The 22180-nt window shown below is 44.4% G+C and overlaps 1 protein-coding gene across 1 annotated transcript in view; it reads right to left on the reverse strand.

Annotated features, from left to right (window-relative positions):
• Positions 1-16: 16 nt before the first annotated feature.
• The window catches only part of LOC139333438 (intermembrane lipid transfer protein VPS13B-like), a 319141-nt gene continuing 296977 nt past the window's right edge, over positions 17-22180 (reverse strand). Inside the window, exons 51-68 of the mRNA XM_070965843.1 lie at positions 20813-20983; positions 17478-17685; positions 16078-16266; positions 15239-15385; positions 13540-13826; positions 12705-12832; positions 12422-12618; positions 11170-11288; positions 10052-10502; positions 9246-9416; positions 8921-9149; positions 6897-7073; positions 6470-6640; positions 5444-5620; positions 3760-3862; positions 2152-2320; positions 1953-2033; positions 17-1173 (exon numbers count right to left, since the gene is read on the reverse strand). Of these exons, the coding sequence (XP_070821944.1) occupies positions 925-1173; positions 1953-2033; positions 2152-2320; positions 3760-3862; positions 5444-5620; positions 6470-6640; positions 6897-7073; positions 8921-9149; positions 9246-9416; positions 10052-10502; positions 11170-11288; positions 12422-12618; positions 12705-12832; positions 13540-13826; positions 15239-15385; positions 16078-16266; positions 17478-17685; positions 20813-20983 (3424 nt within the window). The 3' untranslated portion in view covers positions 17-924. The remainder of the gene's footprint in view (positions 1174-1952; positions 2034-2151; positions 2321-3759; positions 3863-5443; positions 5621-6469; positions 6641-6896; positions 7074-8920; positions 9150-9245; positions 9417-10051; positions 10503-11169; positions 11289-12421; positions 12619-12704; positions 12833-13539; positions 13827-15238; positions 15386-16077; positions 16267-17477; positions 17686-20812; positions 20984-22180) is intronic.

Genomic DNA, 22180 nt, shown 5'->3' on the forward strand with positions numbered 1-22180 from the left:
CATGTCTTTCTTTCATATTTGTTTCTCTTCATTTTTTCTTACATAAAACACAATGATGGAATAACACATGACCATTTTTAATGTTTTTATTAAAATGTTTCTCTATTAATATATTATCAATTTCCATACATTGAAGGCATTAGACGTAAATCCTACATAGAACTCAGTGGTACAACAATATAAAAGGCAACAATAACCGCATGGTTGCATCATGAGGGGTTGGCATCAACGTAAGGTTACAAAGATCAATGTTATTGTCAAACAAGTATATTACATCATCTATAAAAACATTTTGGTTGACAGCTGGTATCTCTAGCTTCCATCAACACCTATATAATATTGCACTTAACGTTGGCATGAGACACAGTCACTGCATGGACAATGTAAACACCAAGAGCTTTCTCTGCAGAGTGAAACATTACAGACTGCTTTGATAGAAATGGAACAGATGTGAGTGACTCCTGTTAGTTGTGTTCTGTGCATTTCTGTTTCATTCAGTCAGTGTGCATGAGCTCTGATTTCAAGTCCAAAGAGCACACCTTTGGTCCAAGAAGGTTTAGGTTGACACAGCTATTTGTTTTAGTGTTTGTTACAGTGCGTACTTGCTGAAATGTCTGAAGTGACGTGTTTCTGTCATTAAAACTGATTCTAATCCCTCAGATTTTCTCTGTTTGTTGTATAAGTATGAAAATATGTCTTTCAAAGGCTGTTTCTGGGAACTCTCCACATCCCTAAGGCATGGATGACCAGGTGGACTTACTCTAATAAAATATTGATTCATTTTGTACCTCTAAAGATTTGTTTTGCATAAATGAGTAGTTATCTTTCCAGAGTTAAAATAAAATTTCCCCAAGTTTTTTTAAGGCTTAATTTAAAGTGGAACAAAAGGTGTGATGTTTTTTTGTGTGTGTGTGTTATTGTGTATCAGTGGAATCCGATGCGTAAGGCTTTATTCTTTACCATGGTGAACTTGCTGACAAACACTGCGGCGAAGGCAGGATCCACCAGGTAGCGGTAAGACTTGGTGACGGAGGGCGGTGGTTCAGCGAGCGTCACTGGGGGCTGCAGCTGGAGAGAGGCAGCGGAGGGGGAGAGAAACTGGGAGGCTCGCATCACGTAATCCACCAGCCGACGATACTGCTGCTCTGACAGACGCTCGCGAACGCCGTCACTCTGAAGGATGACAGATGATTACCATTACACTGATCATAATGAAGTTAAATCTGCTGCAGGTGGTGTCCGATCATGTGCCATCACTGACGCATGATGGAGGGTTTTTATCAAAGTATGTTGTCATGCCAACCAAACACTACAGCAGCTAAATTCATCTTCAACCCGACAGAAAGGAATTAGTGAAAAGAACTGAACCAGTCATGAAAGACAAGTTTTCTGTTTCAATCCCTGCTCAGAAACTGATGAGTTGAGGTCAAAGGTCACTGCTGCTTCATGGTTGAGCACATATGCTGCTGAGCAAGCTTGATATTGAGGCCAAATAGGAAATATGTACAAGATGTCTAAATGACCAAGAGTGCCAGTCTTGCCCTTTCTCGGTGACAATTACAACATGTAACCATTAATGTGGACGTGTGCAAAGACATGACGAAATCAAGGTTCAGTCATTTATGTAAACCTAAATAAAGCAAGGTGTTCTCAGTTAGTGTGCATTCCTCTGGAAACAATTAGATTACAGATGCTGCCAGGCCTACAGAATAAAAATGGAGATTGAAAAAGTTTTTGTAAATAATCTAAATGTGATGATTTGTATCAGGAATATACTGAAGCGACTATAACGTCTCTATTTTCAACTTTAGATGTGGCACTTATATATATTCATAAGAGACTGTGTAAAGCAGCGTATGTATTCAACATTGTATCATTTCCCTGATTGATTTCCACATCAGTATTATTTTACACCATGTGACTCCTGTGCGGCTGCATCCCTCCAGTCTCACCTCTGTGTCGCTGGCTAATGTCTGCTGCTGTAGGGTGAGGGTGAGCTGGCCCTGCTGTCCTGGCTCCTGCTGACACTCCACCTGCAGAGGAAACGAGGTTTCACGTTCACTGCACTGCGTCACTGCTACAGAAAGGCTCATGTGACTGTCACACACTTATGTGGAACACTTTCTGTTCTCCCTGACTACAGTCAGTTACCTCTGTGATGGGGAAGGCCTGCTGTTGGGTGTCCTCACTGAGGCTGACCACAAACAGCACCTCGGAGGTGAGGAGCAGACAGCCGGCATGCTCCTGACCTGACCCACTCACGATGGTCACCTCCAGGGCCATGTGGAGCTCCGGTCGCCCCAGGGACTGGAGCATCTTCCTGTGGTCAGAGAGCAGGGCGATGTTATAAACAAGTTATGACACACACACACACACATTATAATGCTTATTCAGAAGAACATGTTTGGAACATTCTAGCGTTACATACGCTGACATCTTAAAAACACACATAATGGCAGGCCTCCTAACGTCAGATAAACACCCTCCCTATAAACACGAGACCACACAAAGTGCCCAACTAACCTAACACACACAAACAAGCGCGCATACGTGTCTCCACACATCCTGTAATTTACATTTCGACATTTTCTCTGAGTGGTTCCGATTACACACATGTTCGATAGAGAAATATGTGCGCGGCAACTGAAGTCTTCGGTCTTGTTTCTCCGACAGCGTGTTTACTTTGGAAGGCAGGTGTTCAAATTGCGGAGCAGATGTTGAAGCAGCCACAGTAGGGACCTTTTGGTTCTGTTCAGTGTTACTCTGCTCAAACAGTCTGACCCCTCAAGTGTCTGGGCTACCTGCAGTAGTAAAAATAATTGATGGACGCCTGATGGAAAGCAGTTTGACTGCAATGCAGCATGAATAAAACCGTAGGGAGCATTATCTCAGCGTTCATATATTTTCATCTTCCTCGAACATTAGCACAACATACTGCTAACCCCTCGGGTGATGACAACTCAAGTGGAATGTCCTAAAGAAATATTATATGTAAAATTTGGCCGTTTCCCTCATGGCAGCTGACAGCAGACACTGACTGCTATTAGAAGTAAATGTTTGATAGCTATGGAAACCAAACTAAATTGTGGAAAATTCATTATGCAATGCCATAAATGCTTTTTCTGCAGCTCCTGATAACCTTCTGGAGACAGAGGCCTCTTATAAATTTTTATGATAATATTAAGTGTTCCACTGAGACGGCATACTGGAGCCTCTGAAACTCTCAGATGTGATGCAGTGCTGTCGATACGGCCATACTTTTACAACGCAGGACCCAAAGGTAACCTTCTGCTTGGCGTAATATGTGACCTTAATAAACTGAGTCGCTCCCAGCCTCCAAACCATTGCAGCACACAAAGGAAGGTGTTCCTCTTCCATCTGATGGCACTGGGAAACATCTCTGGATAGACTCATGGTCGAAAAACAAGAACAATTTCTAGCTGGCGGCTTTGGCAGAGTGCTTATAAAAACCTTTTAACAAGGCTTGATGAGAACTATGGAGGGCAGGCTGGCTACCATGTGTGGGATCAAGGTCAAACATCTTTCCAGACTTTTTTTTTTCTTAAAAGTGGGTAATGAACCCTCCAAGGTTTTCTTCTTTTTAAACAAGACAGCAAAAATGATGAGAGGTAAGAGGGAGAGAAAGAACAGCAGATCCTGGAGAGAGTCCAAGAAAAGCAAAGGCGAGAACACATGTCCCACTTCTAAGGAAACGTAAAGGAGGAGCCTGCAGGAAGAATGAATGGCTTCAGGTCATACCAGACATATTTAAGGTGGCTGTTCGGGGCCTGAGCCGACTTCCCCTCTGTGGGCAGGTACAGTTGTTTAGGAAGCTGCCACAGTCCGGCTCCATGAAGGATCCCTGTTAGGAGACAGTGCCGTGGATTACACACATGTATTGAAATACAATATGGTGCCAGTCTCACTTAAATCGAATGCATTCGACGTTTGATGGAGTACAGGTTCTCTAAGCGTGTGAGCGTGCATTATTACGAATATCCATTTCATAGCCCCGCGTGACTGGGGTGGCTCTGTGTGTGCATGTCACAGTGAGGTCATAACCCATGTGCATGTGGTCAGTTCAGCTTCGTCCCACTCTAGCTGTCAGCAGAGCAGCAGCAGCAGCCACGGGCCAGTGAAGTCATCAAGTAGTTAAACTGGAGCCATAAAGAACACAGTGAGATCCATTAATGATGTCACTGCAGTGGTCCTCTGCAATGCTGCTCAGCTGTGAGCGGGTGTTTGCGCGTGTGTGTGTGTGTGTGTGGGTATATCCATGTGTTTCATAAGGCAGGATGGAGTGTGACACAATAATGACACGGATCAATACAGCTGATCTGAGTACATTAGCAGCAGATTGAGGCTTCTGTCAGAGTGAATGTTGATGTGCACACTGGTCAGTGTGTCCTGCAGCCTGTGTGCTCATGAGCATCTATGTGGATCCACAAGCAAAAATCACAATGTGTGTGTGCGTGTGTGTGTGTGTGTGTGTGTGTGTGTGCGTGTGTGTGTGTGTGTGTGTGTGTGTGTGTGTGCGTGTGCGTGTGTTTTGCTGAGCTCAGAAGGTCAGGCAGATCCCAGCCAGACCCCGGGGAGTCACTGCTCTTACACAGAGCTGTTACCCTTGTTGGTAGTTTATGTGCTGCAGCCAAGATAACCTGTTAGCGCCAACACACACCACCCTCTGACCTCCTCCTCACCCCCCTCACCCCAGCTGTGTGTGCGTGTGTCACTGGGGGTCCTGCACTACTGAAGGTTTGGCCTAATAAACACTTCGCTTCTGGCTGGAGCCAAGTAAAGAGAAGGGGAGAGACCGTCCACTCACTGATGGATTTATGATTTTCCTGACACACCAACTCTAACTCTATATGTGTTTATGAGAATATTGTTGCCTAAGGCTCCTTGGAAAGTTGTACATAAGACCTATTTGTTGAGTTGTGCTAAACTTGAGACCTTGCTGAATGGCCAAATCTTTCTTTACACTTCGGTTTACTGCTGTGTGGCAGCGATAATGTGCTCGTGTGTGGAGGACGGACATTTTCATTCTTTTGCAAATGTAATTTAAATGACGTCAGGTTTAATTAACATCTCAAGCACAGATTCTGTGCTAAATGTTTCCTCACAAAATGATGGAGCTCATTGCCAAACATGACAACACAAAAAGCTATCAGCTTTCTGTGGAGCTGGAAGTTCCTAAACTACCAGAAATCCAAGAGGAGCTGTTCCAAAGAATTATGCTCTAATTATGCTTTAATTTCTCTGTGTTCTGAGTGCTCGAGAACCACAGGAAAAGTAAGGCTATTACACTTAACAAAACTATCAGACACTTAATTCACTGAAACTGCTTCCTAAAAAAAAAACCTGCAACACAGCTTCTAAACCAGAGGAAAGGGAAGGAACCAAAGGAAAAAGCCTCTATTATCTCTGACCATCCTGAACTCACCGTATCCAGTCTGGGACACCAGTTCAGCTGCTCCCCCAATGGGCTTAGTGAAAACCCCCACAATGCCTTTCCCAACACCAGAGATGACTCCTTTGGCCTTGCTACCAGCAGAGCTCTGCATCTCCCAGTTCCTTTGGAAATTCTGCATGGGCTGGTCCACGATGCCTGCGATTGCTCCTGAAAGACAATGAAAAGGTCGTCGTTCTTTGTTATTGTGCTTCGTTAAAGAAATGAGAGACTTAAAACACAAGATGCGCACAGAACTCACGACGTCTTTTATGAATTAAAAAAGGAGGTCAGTGTCATAAATGGGATTCACAGGTTTCAGCCACACATTTGCTCTACAAACACTATCAGCCCACTGATTTATGTACGACACAGATGATGTGATCGACAGTGCGTCTCAGGAATTCTAATCCTGTGTAACCCAGAGTGATGCGAGCAGCTGTTTGGTTTCAGTGATGATATTTTCTGTGTGTCTTCGAGTCTGATTTGAGACAGACTTGAGTTTTACTGCCCTCAGGGTGTTTATTGAGTCCCCGCTGTGCTGTCTCCACTGCTCAGTCTCATAGCTGTGTGCAGCGTGTGTGCGCCCCTTTGAGGTGGACACCAGATGAAATGTGTGAGGCCGAGCAGGTTTCCATACATAGAGTGATATGTAGTGAAGGCCCTGTATCGGGCTTGATGATGAAGAGTAATGAAACAAAAGAAGAATACATATAGTGTATATTTAAAGCTAATATCCAACACAACAGCATTTCTTGGGATTGGTTTATTACTTGTAATGATTCTGTTCATTGTAATCTCAGCATTGTCATTGCAAATTTTCATGTTTTTTAAAAAAACCTGGATAACTTTCAACCAAAACCCCACTGACGTCTACTGTTTCTGTCATTTGTGTGACTGAGAAGATGCTTCAGAAGTAACAGGACCAGGAATAGATTTGGACAATTGCAAAAACCTCGATGTAAAATGAATGATTCCACATGAGGCATTGAGTCTGTGTGTGAGTGCATCCCCACATACCTAACAAGCTAATGCCGAGTCGTGAGAGCCCCTGCCTCAGCCCGTCTCCCAGGCTCTCTGGCAGCTGCCGTCTCCACTCCTCCTGCCTGGTGTAGTGCTCTTCATCCAGAGACAGGCGGTCCATGTTCCTGGCCAGGCTCGTCGCCAAGTTAGTGATGGACGTCAGTGTGCCTAAACACAAAGGTGACACGTTCAAACCCAAAGTTCATCGTTTGCAGTGAACACTGTCAGTGAGCGCAGAGTGGAGGTGGAGGTCATTATGGTGCCTTAAATGAATGAACCATTTCAAGACTGAAACAGGGAGACTGTGTAAAAAGAATGTATTTGCCGTATCCGTCTGGGAGAAGTTGGATATTACGCGAATGTGCAAATGTGCCTGTGAAATGTGCGGTAAAATGAACAATAACATGATGAACATCTGTGGTACCTTTTGAGATATGTTTGACGAAGGAGGAGGTCCCTCTGGACACCCCGCTGACGAAGGCTCCAGGCCCGCGGGTCAGACCCTCATACGGCAGCCTGAAGAAGTCGGACACGCCGTTCCCGATGCTCCGCACCAGGCTGGCAGGACTGCCCAGGATCTCCAAAGACCCCACCACCCAACCTGAGACACATGATACTTGTTATACTGTTGTCATCAATCGTGTACTGTGTGTAATCGATGTTATGCTGGGAGATTTGACCAGCACAGACATATCAGTTTTTCTTTTCATGCTGTGGCCACTAAGAACAAAGGTTTAAAAAACTGTTTCAGAGAGCCGTTTCCTCTGCGCTGCGGCCTTCTTTCTGCTTCCTGGAGAGACTTCTCTTTCAGTTTAGCTTTACAAGACAAACTTGGACTGGAAGCAAAAATTTAAACAAATAAACTTTAACTGTATTATTTTTGGAGGGAGCCACCATGGTGCTATAACACACCATTTTCAGAAAATGCTATATAATGCCAGATTAATTTTTTTAGAAGAAATCAAAGAAATCGGAAGAAACCCATGTGGAACACCTGTTCTTAGGAGGAACATTCCACATACAGGCCCCTTGAGTCAACTCACTTTCATTATCCTTCACTCACCAGAAGCAGTTTAGAGAGGGAGGCTCTCCCAATCTAAACATTTTACAGAATAACTTTGAAAATGTTCTTACATCATCATCAAATGTTCAGCATTGTGTTCACTCTATCAGAACTCTTCTCAGCTGCATGCACACATACCCACTCCAGCATGAAATCATACATGTGCCACAGAAAGATTTACTGCCTCCTACTATCTCACCTCTCTCATTCAACCATACAGTCCCCTTCAGATGGCACGGCTCATTGATATTTATGCACTGACAATTGCATCACAAAAATCAACCAGTCATTTCTCGAGACGCCACAGCCCGCTCTGCTCTTATTCTCCGTCAATTTGCACTTGAGTGATGGACTCTAATGGTCGGAAACCAACTCCAGTGGGGCCTAGTGGTCGTTTCTGCTGCACATGCTCTCCTAGTTGTGGTTTTGGTAAAGCATAAAGTCCTGACAGGAGCTGATGTTTACAGGGCTGAGTCATGCTTTGAAACACACACACATATACTGGAGTGTATATGCACAGAGAGCGTATGCCTTTTAATGTCCATATGTCCTTAAGTCTTTGCATGTGCGTGCACATGGATTTACGCCTGTGGGTGTACGCGCGATCGCAGTACTGTGCATCCTAGTACTAATCAGTCCCAGAATGCAATGCTTCCTGGTGCCCCTCACTCCATGATGATTCAGGATGAGGAGAACGCGGTGAGGTGACGTGTTGAAATACGAGCAGAAACGAGGGCTCTAACGAGAGACAGCGGGAAGGAAGTGTCCGTACAGAACGGTGATTTCTGATGTGGAAATGACTGGGTTAAATCAGAACATGTGTGGAGGCTTTGAGTAGACAGGAGGACAACGCAGGAGGGAGGTACAGAGCCTTTATAGCGCCTGATAAGCCCGACTTAGGCCTGATCTATAATGCACTGCATACACATCCGAGACATCAGTCAAGTCTTACGATTAAACAGTAAATTATGACAAAGAAAGGATCTACATCATTTCTGAGCCTCTGGAGGTTCTGATTCTGCTTCCTGGAACTCAACAGTTTCACTGCACTTTCTACCACAAAGCAATGAGAGCCCTTGGGTGCAATCATTTCAAAGCTCAACTCTAGACTCAGCGAGTATAAATTGTGGAATTTCTCAGCTGAGCACACATCCTGTTACTCTTCTGTCCACGTTTGCCTAAACTGAGTGCACACAGGTGGGAGCCTACCTGATACAGACCCTAAATCTGTGTCCCAATAGTGTGAATAGAAAAATACAGCGTATGCAACATTATCAGTCTTTGTGTAGTACGTGAACTACAAGCTGGTTTGAAGGACCGTTTGCTGTATGGTGCGTGTACTGTGGCAGCAGGTGAATGCGAGGCATTTGAGAGCCACCACCTACCGGCTCTGAAGAGGGCTCCAGCAGCATAGTGCATGGCCAGAGCATGGACCAGCTGTCTGGCCGTGGTGCACAGCGGCCCCCTCTCAAACAGGGAGAAGGAGAGAGGAGTGTGGTCTGAAGCGATGTATAACTTCAGGGAGGCGTGGACGCTGACCAGCAGGTTGACCGGCTGGATGGTCAGCCTCTGCAGCCGCACAGGGTGGACTAACGCCTGCACCGACTGAAGCACCTGGAAGACATGCACTAGTTTTAGTATTGACATAAGAGAGTAATGACAACATTCAGCCTCATCAGTACCTAAATAAACATGTTCTGAATGGTTCACCTGTTCAGGGAGGATGGGGGCAGATCCGGGCTCTCTGCTCCTCTGGGTCTCTGATTCGGTTGAGGCCGAGGTCATGGCACTGTCTGGGATGTAGGTGTGGAACAGGGTCTTAATGTAGTAAACAAAGGTGTCTTCAAGGTAGACTCTGGCAGGTTGGAGCTGGAAGGTGACCTGAGGGGAAAGTACACAAAGCTTTTGTCTTTTTTGACATGACAAAAAAATGTAACAATTTCCTGTTGAGTTATCAGTGTGTTGGACTGTTTGGTAATGAATTAAAAAACACAACATTAATGCCCATGAGCAAACCTTTAGGGCAGCATGTTGCAGGTGACTGGTAAGGTGGTTACTATGTGATTATGAGCATGGTGGCTATGGTGTAGTCTGTGATTGCAGGAGGTTGTACTAATCATGTTTTCAGCAGTAGAAGCATACTGATAAAATTTGTGAAGTCCACTGCAACATCCTGCCAGACTGACCCTGCTCACCCACTCTGGAGCTCCCTGAAGGTGTCCTGATCCTGCTCTGGTGCCAGTGGACAGGGCAGCACTCCCCTGACTTAATTACTGTATCATTATTGTTATTAGTAGTAGCACTGGTGGCTACTTCTTTATTTCATTTGATTTCTTCACTTTTGTTTATTTATTTCTCTCCTTAGTTTTTTAAGGCCATACCTGACCTGCATTAACTGCTCCTGTCTTCTTTGTGTTATTCTGTTAGTGTTTTGAAATTAAAAAAAAACCCAATATACTTAAATAGAAAATTCATCAAGGAAAACGCAAATACAAAGACAGAAGAATGAATCCAACCTCTTCCACAGTGCATATGTCCCCAGCCAGCGCCATCCTCAGCTGCAGGAAACAGGAGCGTTTGAACTCCTCCAGGGATTCAGGAGACTGAGTGGGGTTGGCATCGCTGCTCCACGACCCCCCAGGCTCAGCTAGCCCTCTCTGGTCCTGGCACAGCAGCACGGGGAAGTGGAAACTTGCTCGGTTATACAGCTGGTTGTCTACTTGCAGACTGGAGCAGTAGAGCTCAATCAGAGAGGCACCAGACATCAGAGCGGACGTAGGTGCTGAGTCCGTGCCGGGGTCAACTGCCAGCTCCGGGGGCAGGGAGGTGGGTGCTGGAGCCAGGCTGAGGAGCAGCTTGGTCAATGTGAGTCTCAGCAGCTCGACAGGACCAGAGGGATTGGTGATGTCATCACTCAACACTACACTGGCTTCACTCAGGAGAACTCGAAAGGACAGCGTGGAGGACCTGAAAGCAAACAGAGGTTATTAATGTGAAAGTATCAGGTAGTGCAATAAATAAAGGGCTGTGACAGTGGTCACTGATGCAGCACTCTTTTAGGCTGTCATGTGTTTAACTGTCGTTTGTTACTATCAATAAGTAAGAAAACATCTCCATTCTAAACTGAACTTCAATCTTAACTTATGATTCAGAGGATTTGTAGAGGACAAATAGAGACCAAACTCATTCACCTTGTGCTGGTGATGTTTCATGAATTCCCTACCACCAGAGCACATTAGAATGATGCCATTTATTTACATTTACCTAATATTTGATTATATTAATTTCCCGTTTTGCCAAAATGACAAGGGAGCTATGTGTTGATGTAATGGAATAAAGCTGTAATACCATGTTCTACTGTACTAATTTCACTCATGACAGCACGGAGGTTTTATTGCCCTCCTGTGGTGAAAACGATGCCTGTTTCTTCACATTTGGAGTCCTGTAACAACTGCTGCATGAAAACATTGCAGTTAACCATAATCATAAAGCAATTTGAAGTGAACACAGTAAAAGGCACTTGGGTAGATACCTGGAGGTTAGGAAGAACAACATGCATGGGCGATTTGTTATGGTTCAAATATGTAGGGAGCATAAAATAACATCAATAAAACCGCTGCCTGTGCACACATACCTGCTGTGCAGGTTGATTAGGGCGTCCATGCTGCCCTCTGGTGCCAGAGACAGAACCAGGGTGCCTTTCTCATACTTCACGTCTATGTAGAGACAGCCAAAGCCTGGCAGGAACACCACCTGCGGAACAACATAACACAGACTGTGGTGAGGTAAATCAGCACGCTCTGATACTCTCTGTAGTTAGAGAGCGTTGCGTGTGTTCATTTTCACCTTGAATAAACTTTGTGGATGTAACTTTACTTCTTCACAGAGTCATAGCTCAGTGCTCTCTCCTCTGTTCTTTGCATTTGTGTGTTCCAGAGCATACATGGGTCCGACTTTAACCTCCACCACTCCAGGTTCAGAGAGATCAGCTCCTCGTGTGACGAAAGGAAGCAGATCCCTGCTGAACGCTTCGCTGAGCAGTCAAAACAAGTCCAACCTTTGACCTCTCGCCCCCACCACAGAGGTCAGACTCAGACATCACAGTAACCAGAGATACACAGCCTCAACCTCAACCCCAACCTGCAGCTGGCTAGACACAACACCAAACATTACACACACTGCTCCTTAACATCTCACGAGCCCCACACTGCTACACTGACCAAAAACACAAGCTGTTGTACTAAAGCTGTGTGAATGAGCTTTGTGCAAAAAGACAGTGTGTATAAATTGTGCAGCAAAAATCACATTTAATACACATTTCCCCAAAAGTATTCAAGTAACAGTATGGTCATGCTAAACATGGTACTTTTATAGTACATTTTGTACGTTGTGTTTTCGCTATTTTAGAAAAGCTCTTTATTGGTACAGAGGGACAGGGTCCTCTTCCTGGAGTCCGCCATGTTGCACTGTTGTTTCAACAGCAACCCAGAAGGGACAAACCTCACACTGACTCTAAAGGCCTTTTGCATTTTTTAATGTTTAGGGGCCATCAAAGGGGAGGATGAGGCAAGGTGTATTCAGTTAGTTGCAATCAGTTCCCTCACCACTAGATGTCACTAAATCCTACACACTGGATCTTTAAGTCAGCAGTTGTTCAGAAAACAAGATCTCATAAAGAACAGTTTGTGTTTAAATCAGATGAGATTTGTCCAATTTTGAAAAAAATGGGATGATGAGGAAATAAACACAATCCTAGGACTTTCTTACACTAACTCATTCAAATCAAAAGGGAAATATACTGTTCTTTTAGCGTTGAGAGATGTGACATCCCCTCACACCTGAGACAAAATCTTGATGCATCACCCGACTGACATGTATGCTCTTACCTGAGTGCCGGGGGAGTTGATATCTATGGGGTCAGTCCAGTCAGTGGAGCTGTGGTCTGAGGTGGTTTTCAACAGCAGAGCGGGCAGCATCTCTTTCTGCCGGCACTCAGGGAAACTGGAAAAGTGGTGGTAGAGCTCATGGTACAGGGAACAGTTGGCAGGCAGAGGACGGCAGTACACCTCAGTCCTTGGAGTTTCTATTGAGGACAAGAGGAAATAGTAAAAAACCAGCAGTACAAAGATAATGGCATAAGATGAGCAGAGAGGAGAAGGAAGGTCATACCTTTGACAGTTTCTTTTAGCAGCAGTGGGATAGGACACTTATTGTGGATCAGCATGCGAGGAGAGGGGTCCTCATTCAGAATGATGTATGTCACCCCAAGGTGCTCCTGATATGTCAGTACTATGCATCTGCAAAACACAAATAAAAACATAAATAAAAAAGCCCGTAAATAAACTGTCCACAGACAGCTCTTATCCCAACCCCTTCTAACCACACACAGATAAGCATTCACACACCCACCAGCATGTCGAACGTCACATTACTGCTATGTCCATTTGCAAATCCCTGAGGTGCATCCATGGGCAGAGCCCTAACTGAAGCCAGGTGTTGACACACTGTCACTCTGTGTGTGTGTCCATAGTTGTGTTTGGATGCACATGTTGAATTTACACACAGTAAATGAGAGCCAAGCTGGCCAGTCCAACAGCAGAACACAAGGATGTAACGGAAGGAAAAACACATGCGCATTGGCCTACGTGCTGCACATATCCTGTGCCCTGTGTTTGTGGTGATTAGACCATGAAATATCTTTGCATTATACTATATGACATTTTACTAACATTCAGCCAAAAACACACAAGAAACGAAAGAGAGAAACAAAGTAAGACAGGAGGAAAGAAAGAAAGACATGAGATGGATCACTTGCAAAAGAAAAAGCCGAGAGGCTGACAATGGAAATATTGAGGGCATTTCTCCTTTTGCTTCATCTCCAGTATTTAACAAGCTATGACCAGCAGTACCTCCCTGCTTTATGTCCTGTGCCAGCCGGGGTTCACTACCCCGCTCTAAATGGACTGTCACAGCCAGCACACCACAAATGTTCTGCCTCACCCACCTGCTGCTCAGGCCACCCCCAGAGTCCAGTTCCCCAGGAACAGATAAACTGTGCCTGGGGAAGTCTGGTCGGATGGGAGCGGGGAGGCTCCACGCTGCAGATCCAACTCCACCATCAGGCCTGGGAAACAGGCTGAAGAGCATGTGTCTGAGCGGCAGAGGGAACTCCACGTTTCCCTGGACGCTGCTTTGGAGGAGGTCCCAGCATGGCACAGAGCAGGGTTTGGCCAGGGACGATTCTTCAGGGGGAGCCAGGCTGAATACTGCTGTCTCTGGTATCTCACAGGCCTGAGGAGAGGAGAGGAGAGGAGAGGAGAGGAGAGGAGAGGGGATAAGAGGGTAAGGAAGAGGGAAAACAAATAAATTTTAAAGAAAAAAGCAGATGAAGAAGGAAAAAACATAAATCAAAAAAGATGGAAGAGAAGAGAAAATAAAGAAATGGAGGTGAAGAGAAAAAATGAGAGGGGGGGGGACAAAAGTCGCATCAGAAAAGGATATAAGAGGTGACGTGAAGGCCAAGAACAAAAGAACGTCAGAGAGCAAAGAAGATGCAAGTCATTACAACAAAAGATACATGTTAAAACCACGTTGTTATTGTACTCATTTCTTTCTCCCACTCAGCTTAGCGCTAAATTGGTAGCAGAGAAGCCCTGCTGCGCTGGTTTAGCAGCCAGTGAGCAGCGAGTAGTTGAGGACTACAGGGATTAGGCACTAAGCATGATGAATAGACCGACTAGAAAGGCATTCCTAGCCTTGTTTGTGGTCTGTGTTATTGTTAAGCCCATCGCCCGCTATTTAGTTTTTTAAGCTCTCTCTCTTTTTTTAAAGTTTCTTCAGTCAATTAGTGGCAACTGGCAAGCTCTGCCATCCTTCTTTAAGAGGGTCTGAAGGCTCGTTAAATGACATCACTACATTGTTGCTCTCTTTTGGGAACAAGCAACAGATGAAAGCGAGGAGGGAAACCTGCATCCAATTCTGGGTGTTTGTCTAATGTCCCTATGAAGTGCCATTGCCACATGGTGAGAACGGTGGAGGGAGAGAGGGGGAGCAACATGATCTGATGGAAAACGGCTTACTACATCCGAGCAATGTGTGCGGCAATGTGCGGTAGTGCTGGGGTGGATGTGTGTGAGTAATGTGCATAGGGAATATGCTGCATGTGTGAAGCTTCAGAAAGTCTAGCAGGACTAGACAGACATGATGCAGGGCCGTACATATACATGAAAACATGCACACAGGCCTTACGGTTATGAGCGGCAGTGAGGAGCTGAAGCTATGGGCCCAGGATTTACACTATTTCACAGTTTTATGGCGAGCTGGAGCTAACAGTTAAGCTTATGGGGACTTAGAGACTGGGCAGGTGTCGTGATGTATGAAATGTTAGCCTTGTATAGCCTGAAACTTCTCATATGCTCTGGCACGACACCAACATAAGCAGTTGTTTAAAACTGAGGTAGAGAAAGACAAATAGAAAAAGATTCTCTATTTTTGCATTTCATTTTTTACCACAAGCAAAAATAACCCAGAGTTGACATGACAGAAATCCTCTGAACTTTACTTTGAGTCACACTATTGAGGTTTATTTACTGCATTTGTGTGCATGGTAGCTTGAAAATAGAGTGTGACTCAGAGAAACCCTCTGTTCAGCGTACAGAGAGGAGAGAGTGTGTCAATGTGAGCATTTACAGTATGCACAGTACCTGGTCATCAGTTCCCAGTGCATGGTCAGTGAGCAGGGGCCTGTACTGGATCAGGTAAGGAGTGTTGTTGATAAGAATGGTTCTGTCCTCTATCTGTAGGATCTGGATGCCGTGTCTGACCACAGACGACACGCAGAACTGACACAGCTACAGAGGAAAGAACAGACACTGAGATGCTGGCTACAAAAAAAAAATTAAAAATAAAAGAATATATGTATATATATATTACTAGAGAAATCTGGATATCGGCCTCATACGTACAGATACAGAAATAATTAATTAGGTTACACTCAAAAATGTGGGTATAAATATATGTATTTAAACCGATTTGAAAATGAATGACATTATACTGCTCTTTACTACAACACATTTTCATTGCGGTGCCATGTTTCTCCTGGGTTACACTTTCAGGTATACTTCTGTTTCTCACTCAGTTTCTTATTGGCGAGAGAATAAAAAGCTCTTGTTTGGAAATCCTGTTGTTAGAAGTTAATACTTCACAAAGGCCTTTGTGAAGTATTAAATAATCTATGTATGGTATGTCTTTTTTCGTTCCTTTCTTTGCCGAGTAATAAATAATTGATCTCTGTTTTGGTTTTAATATACAACCCTGCTTGTAATATAATTCAATAAATAAACCACAAACTGTCAAACACATTCTGACATGTTACTACACCATTAAAAAATGTGTCTGGACTCCTGAGAATTCAGTAAATTACTTCACTTTCCTTGCCTGGAATACATCTCTCTAAATTCAGTGACATTCGATGAGCAGCTTTAACTGCATGTTGTAAAAGCTTTAAAGTTTGACTGTTTCTTTCTTTCTTTTTGTCTCTTACCTTCTGTCTGCCGGGGAAGGCTCCCAGGGTGATGTCCGCCTCTACATATCCCTCCTCATCCAGAGTGACCACCTCTGAGTCGGATCCCTCCTTCCATCTGGGAGAAGTCAGGTCATGGACCAGTTTCAGTGCTGTAGACTTGTGGAGGGTGTTGGTGTGCGCCCAGTAGATACCAATCTGGAAGGCTTCCTGCATGATGGAGGACAAGAGGGCACGGAGGGTGGGGAGAAGGAACAATGAGGGTGAGGAAAGGAGGCAATCAGATGGAGAATTAGGAAGAAAATGAAATCATCAGTCATGTCAGACAAAAGTTACTATTTAAATAGACTGTATTTGATTGCATTTTGGAAACAGTCACATGCTTAAGTCAACTGTGGCTTCATTACCAAAAACTCAGCGCAATGTTCTTGACAGTGTCCCTGCAAAGCATTTCAAATAGTCCTGGACATGAGGAGCACATAACTTCCATTACCCTTGGCTTTATCAGGAGAACACAATTTAATTGTCGCACTGATGCTTGAGTGACACACTGATTGTTCATCTGGCTGTGCAGCTCAGCAGCATTATGAAACATGCCGTTCAAACACCAGCCTTCCCACATAAACCAATCAAGTCTGAAAGAGTTGCAGCGGACCCCAAAGCTTCTCTTGTTGTGCCATGAAAAAATGCATGGTGCTATGGAAACAATTCTTTATTTGTTTCTATTTCACAGGCTATTACATATTTACAACTTATTTTGTTTTTTCGTGCTGAACCATGGCAGCACTTGTTCTCTGATACGCTGCCTTGCCGCTTAGCCCCATGTTAGCGGCAGAAAAGTCTGTGTATGAGTGTGTTATGTTCCACAGGGGGAAAACCATCTGCAGACCACTTCTTCTGATCTCACAAGCCAGTGTGAAGACATGCCTACAGTATACAATGACAGATCTTGGCTGCAGATAGACTTATGCAGGGAATATTGTTGTAATGCAGTTCTGGTGAATGATCTCAGGTTTTGTGCTTATTTGTCAAGACTGAATAAAGAAAGAACTCGTTTCATAATGAGGGCTGTCATGCCACAAAAAGACAGACTTCCAGGTCTTGATCTAAAGACAAATTGTATCTTCAGAGGAATAGGAAGATAATTTTAGATCACATGGTGATGGAAATTAGCAAGTGTAGAGTCCAATAAAGTCTTTTAGAATCAGGAATCAATGGTAAACTTTTGACCCGATGGGAACATTTGAAAGTTGACAATTATACATTATAACTCATTTGAATCCTCTTCCTAACGTAGGATCCTGCCTTTTTGGAGCTTGGGACTAAAAGTCAGGATATGTTGGCCTCTGCAGCATTGACTTTGACTGTTCTTTTCATAATCTGTCTCTTGCAGGGTATATATACTCTAGTTGCCCCCCTACCTTGAAGTTGGGTGGTACAATGACTTTGCCAGCTGGTATCTGCAGCACAATGGTCTCTCCCTCAAAAAGCCAGAGGTCCCATTGGGAGTGGTTGGCCAGCAGGGCCCAGGGCAGCAGCTCGACCAGCAGAGTGTTCAAGCCGGACTTCCAGCAGGATAACTTCACCTGCATGGGACTGTCCCACTGGGCAATGGGCTCCAGCACTGACCTGTGGAGAGAAAACATACTATGATAGAAATCACTCCAATATTAGATTCTACTACAGCGACTCATTGGCAGATATACAGTATATGAGCATGTAGACACTGATCACACAGGCAGAGCCAGTGGAAGCTTTGGTCTTTGCCATAAAATTCTGAAGATTTCAAGCACAAGTGGACAGGAAATTCTGGGAATTAAACATGTAAGCCTGCCAGTGTTGATGCCTTGCTCAACCCGACTCTATCCAGTGGCCTAGACATGACTACGGACAAGCGGGCAGACATGCTGAACAAATTTCTCTCGTTTCTCATTTAAGCCACTGCAGTAAGGCTATGGTTGCATGGATTGTAAACACTCACCCTAGACACATAGCTATAATGACATATATATATAGACAGTGAGACAGACACACTGCTACCTGTAATGCAGTATTGATAAACAACCATTATTGTCAGATCAGCTTGGTAATAAAACCCATTTATGCTCAATCACTAAGATAAAGGATAGAATTCCCCCCGTAATTTGGCTACGGACATGTTTTACACAATGCCAAATACAGAGCAGCATGCCGCCTTAAACAGGCATTCAAATGTGTCGTATATAAACAAACAATTCTTATACTGTTATACTATGCAGACCATTAACACACTGACAGTCAGTCAGGCTAAACAAATACATAGAAAGAAAAGGTCTGCAAACAAGTTATGCAATACAAACAGATACAGAGAGCAGTTGACAGGGCATCTGGGAACACACATGGGCATGTGAAGACACAGACAAACACGCAGACAGACAGAAACACACAACCATTTTTCCACCAATCCACTGACACAGCAGTCATTTCACGGTAATCATGGTCTTGTGAACCCTAAACAGCGCCGAGTGCCAGAAGAGACCCAAACAAACAGTTCTCTCAGACTTACTCTGAAGTTCAAAGCCATCAAAGGCGACCCAGTCTTCCCTCTCTCCCAAGGCTGCCTCCAGTCCGCTCAACCCACCAACCTGCCACCTCAAACTTGTCACATACCCAAAGACTCCCTGCTGTCAAATGCGTCTAAAAAAAGCCCCAACGATAGTTTTACTTCATCATTTACTGGTGTTTGTGTGTGCGGTAAAGTAGGACATTGACCTTGAGGCTGAGGGCAGTAAAGTGCGGGGCTCATAAATCACATTATAGAGCTCACAAAAAGGTAATTGAAAGAAATGTGCTCAGCAGCTTCTGTCAAAACCCGCCAACTCTGGAGCTGAGGGTTTTGGAAGTGTGTATTTTGAGAAGCACACTGCTCTGAACACACACACACACACACACACACACACACACACACACACACACACACACACACACACACACACACACACACACACACACACACACACACACACACACACACACACACACACACCCTGCAGCATACCCTAACCCCAACCACTACAAGATGTTTGTTTAATGATTGTGGAGGTGCCTCTCTGCCATTAAAAATCCAACAGAGAAAGAAAAATAACATTTACCACTCTCAACTTCCTCTGCCCCTTTGAGACACAATATTTACACACTCCCTGCCAAGGAGTTCAGTTGGTTTGGTTTCTCCGCTGTGCCAGGGAGACTGAACCCTCTTTGCAAACAGCAAACTGTATCACTATTATCATCATTAAGGGAAACTATATAAATTAAACTGTGGCTTTCACTTGCAACGCCTGAATGTGTTTAGAGATAGATATCAGTGCTATTAACCCTCTGACAACACATTTTTTAATTTCTTAGCATTTTTTTCATCATGCTCCTGATCATAAAAGAGCAGATTTCTGGGTTTCAGATGAACTATCACTCTCCATGATGGGCAGTGTGTTTCGCCCTTGGGCTTTTGTGTCACAGGGAGGAAAGAAGCTTGACTGACAGAGAGACCCGACGGCAAACCCGTCAGTTAGCTGCGTCACAGTGTGTGTGTGACATTTAAAGGTGGGCAATTTGAATGGTGGTGTGCGTATGTAACACAGTGTTATAAGTGTGTTCACATGTGCAAGGCAGCAATCTTTGTGTGTGTGTGTGTGTGTGTGTGTGTGTGTTTGCGTATATATAGAGAGCAGAGAAACCCAGGCAACCACAGGGAGACATATGGCTCACATGTCCAGCAGATCCGCTGGGACTCTTTGTAACAGGGAACGCAGAGAGCATGTGGCTACGTCTTTTACCGCTGCTATCAAGATGTGATTGCTTTGTGACAAAAGATGATTCCCAGAGTGACATTTGTGGACAGATTCATATGTGTGTGCTGCTCCAACAGTATACGTAAACTCATGCATGGACCACGTATACACGCATTTGCACACATATGCAGTATACACGCTGTATGCTCTGCAAAGCTGTGCCAAGTTTTAAGTGGATGCAAGGCCCTGTGACTTGCGTGAAAAAGTGGGACTGTGACAGAGTGACAGCCTAAATCTCCGGTCTGTGGGGAAGGCAGCGGGATCCCCGGCTAGCGTCTGATGCACAGCTCTGCATTGTCTTTGCAGTTAACTGTTTTATTATGTGAACAAAGAGTCAGCAGTAAAGAGAAGCCTCCCTCATTAAAGGGCTCGGTTGCACAACTTCGTGCTTTGAGGAGGGATGCTGTATGAGGCTCACTATTAGAAAAACCACTCTGGTGGGTCTCCATGAAATTTGTGTTATGAAATCCTAAAAGCCAGATTTAATGCTTGCCACAGAAGTGCTAGAATAAAGATGGAAAAGAATGATACATGCTGACTTACAACAAAGGATCATGAGGTGTCATGGTGAGTGTGCGTGTGTGACATCATTTCTCTGTCCTGCCTTGCTTCATCATGTTTATTCCACCCAGGTGCTTATAAATGTTTAAAAAGATGATCGACATTAATTATGAAAGTAAATGCTAAAGTGTATATAAAAATTCGTAGCCCACCCTTCCCATTAGCTTTACGTACAAAGACACTCACAGTCAGATCTCCACAGTGCTGTGTCAGCACTGGAGAAAGGTCTGGCTACACCCATTATCACTCTGATATCAGAAAAAAATGCCTGAAATAAGCGACTAATCGCAGGCTTATACCTACAGTTTGCATCCACTGTGTTGGACTACAAAGATGCATTCTTACAAATGCAGGGCGGAGTGGAGTACCTGTTGGCATCTTTGGTGACGTATGGCCATGGTGACTCAGTGGAGCTCTTTGGACCATAGAAGTCAGCCAGGATGTGTTCCAGGTTGTCCTCATTTCCATTCTTGTTCACGATCTGTTTGATTAGGCTCGTGGAAATTGGTACAGCGGAGTGAGAGGCATCTTCATCCTCCCTGAAAGATGGAGCGCAAACACAAAATCGTTTTTGACTTCTAAAAAAAACAACACAAAACATGGTCAAGACAAGGCGCGATGCATGTGTTTATGTGTCTTTGTGGGAAAATGTAGCCAACGCTCATTTGAAATAGATACCTCACAGGACATGTATATTCTCACTGATTCACAAACATATCTCGTTATCTTTGCCCAACAATCTGTAGCTTCTCCTGCCAAGCAGGCACAGTACCAGCTGATTTCACTTATCTTGATTATCTCCTCCTCTGTGGTGAGTGGTGCGATAAGTGATTGCCTGAAATGAAAACCTCCATACTCTTAGGGTCATAAAGGCACACAGTTGTGAACCACTGCTGTATAGTTTGTCAGCAAATCTGGCTTGGAAGCATATTTACTTATTCTATGCCAGAAACAATTCAAACTTATTTTTATTTCACTATGGAACAAGACATCTCTTGACAGCAGCTGACTATTCCCATTGTTCAGTTCAGAACAATTAAAATGACCTCCAGCTAAACTCTGCATTTACCCTGAAACCTCAAAGACGGTTGAATCTGCCCATTGTTCTGGATTTTTCTTCCTGACATGCAGTCTAGCCTTACAAACACTAATTCACAAGATCACAGAAAGAGCTAAACAGCAGTAAATAATCCTATTGGATACCTCAGCCCCAGACACTGGTCAATTATGGCTTTGCAGCAAGAAGAAAAAAAGAACTAAATCCAAACACAGCAATAGCTTCTTCTCTTTCTCTGGGCAGCATCCAGTTCCACTTGGCTAAGGCCAAGCAGCCCCCTTACCCCCGAGCAATAGATTATTAATAGAGTTCATTGTGCTATAAAAGGAACACAGGGGCTATTGCCTATGGATCTGGGGCAAGACAGAGGAGAAGGACAAGGTGTTGACAGGAAGCTTTTCATCCAGAGCTGTTCCTGAGGGGAGAAACTGGAAGAGGCTTCTGATTGTAACCCTCAGCTTTCTAATGTGGTGGCCAATATGAGGAGAGCAGGACATAACAGTTCTGGTTAAGACTTGTCTGTGTCTCTTGTGTCGCAGACCGCAGCTCTGCTCTCTACCTCGTCCATTAGAGCCCACAACTATGTGTAATTACAGGAAGGAAAGACGAGCTGTTGACCAGCGAACATTCAAGATTGGATGCTTCCTAGAGGTTTGGGGTTGGGGGCTTGTGTGCCTGT

The sequence above is a fragment of the Chaetodon trifascialis genome, chromosome 7 (assembly GCF_039877785.1).
Source record: "Chaetodon trifascialis isolate fChaTrf1 chromosome 7, fChaTrf1.hap1, whole genome shotgun sequence".
Lineage (NCBI taxonomy): Eukaryota > Metazoa > Chordata > Actinopteri > Chaetodontiformes > Chaetodontidae > Chaetodon > Chaetodon trifascialis.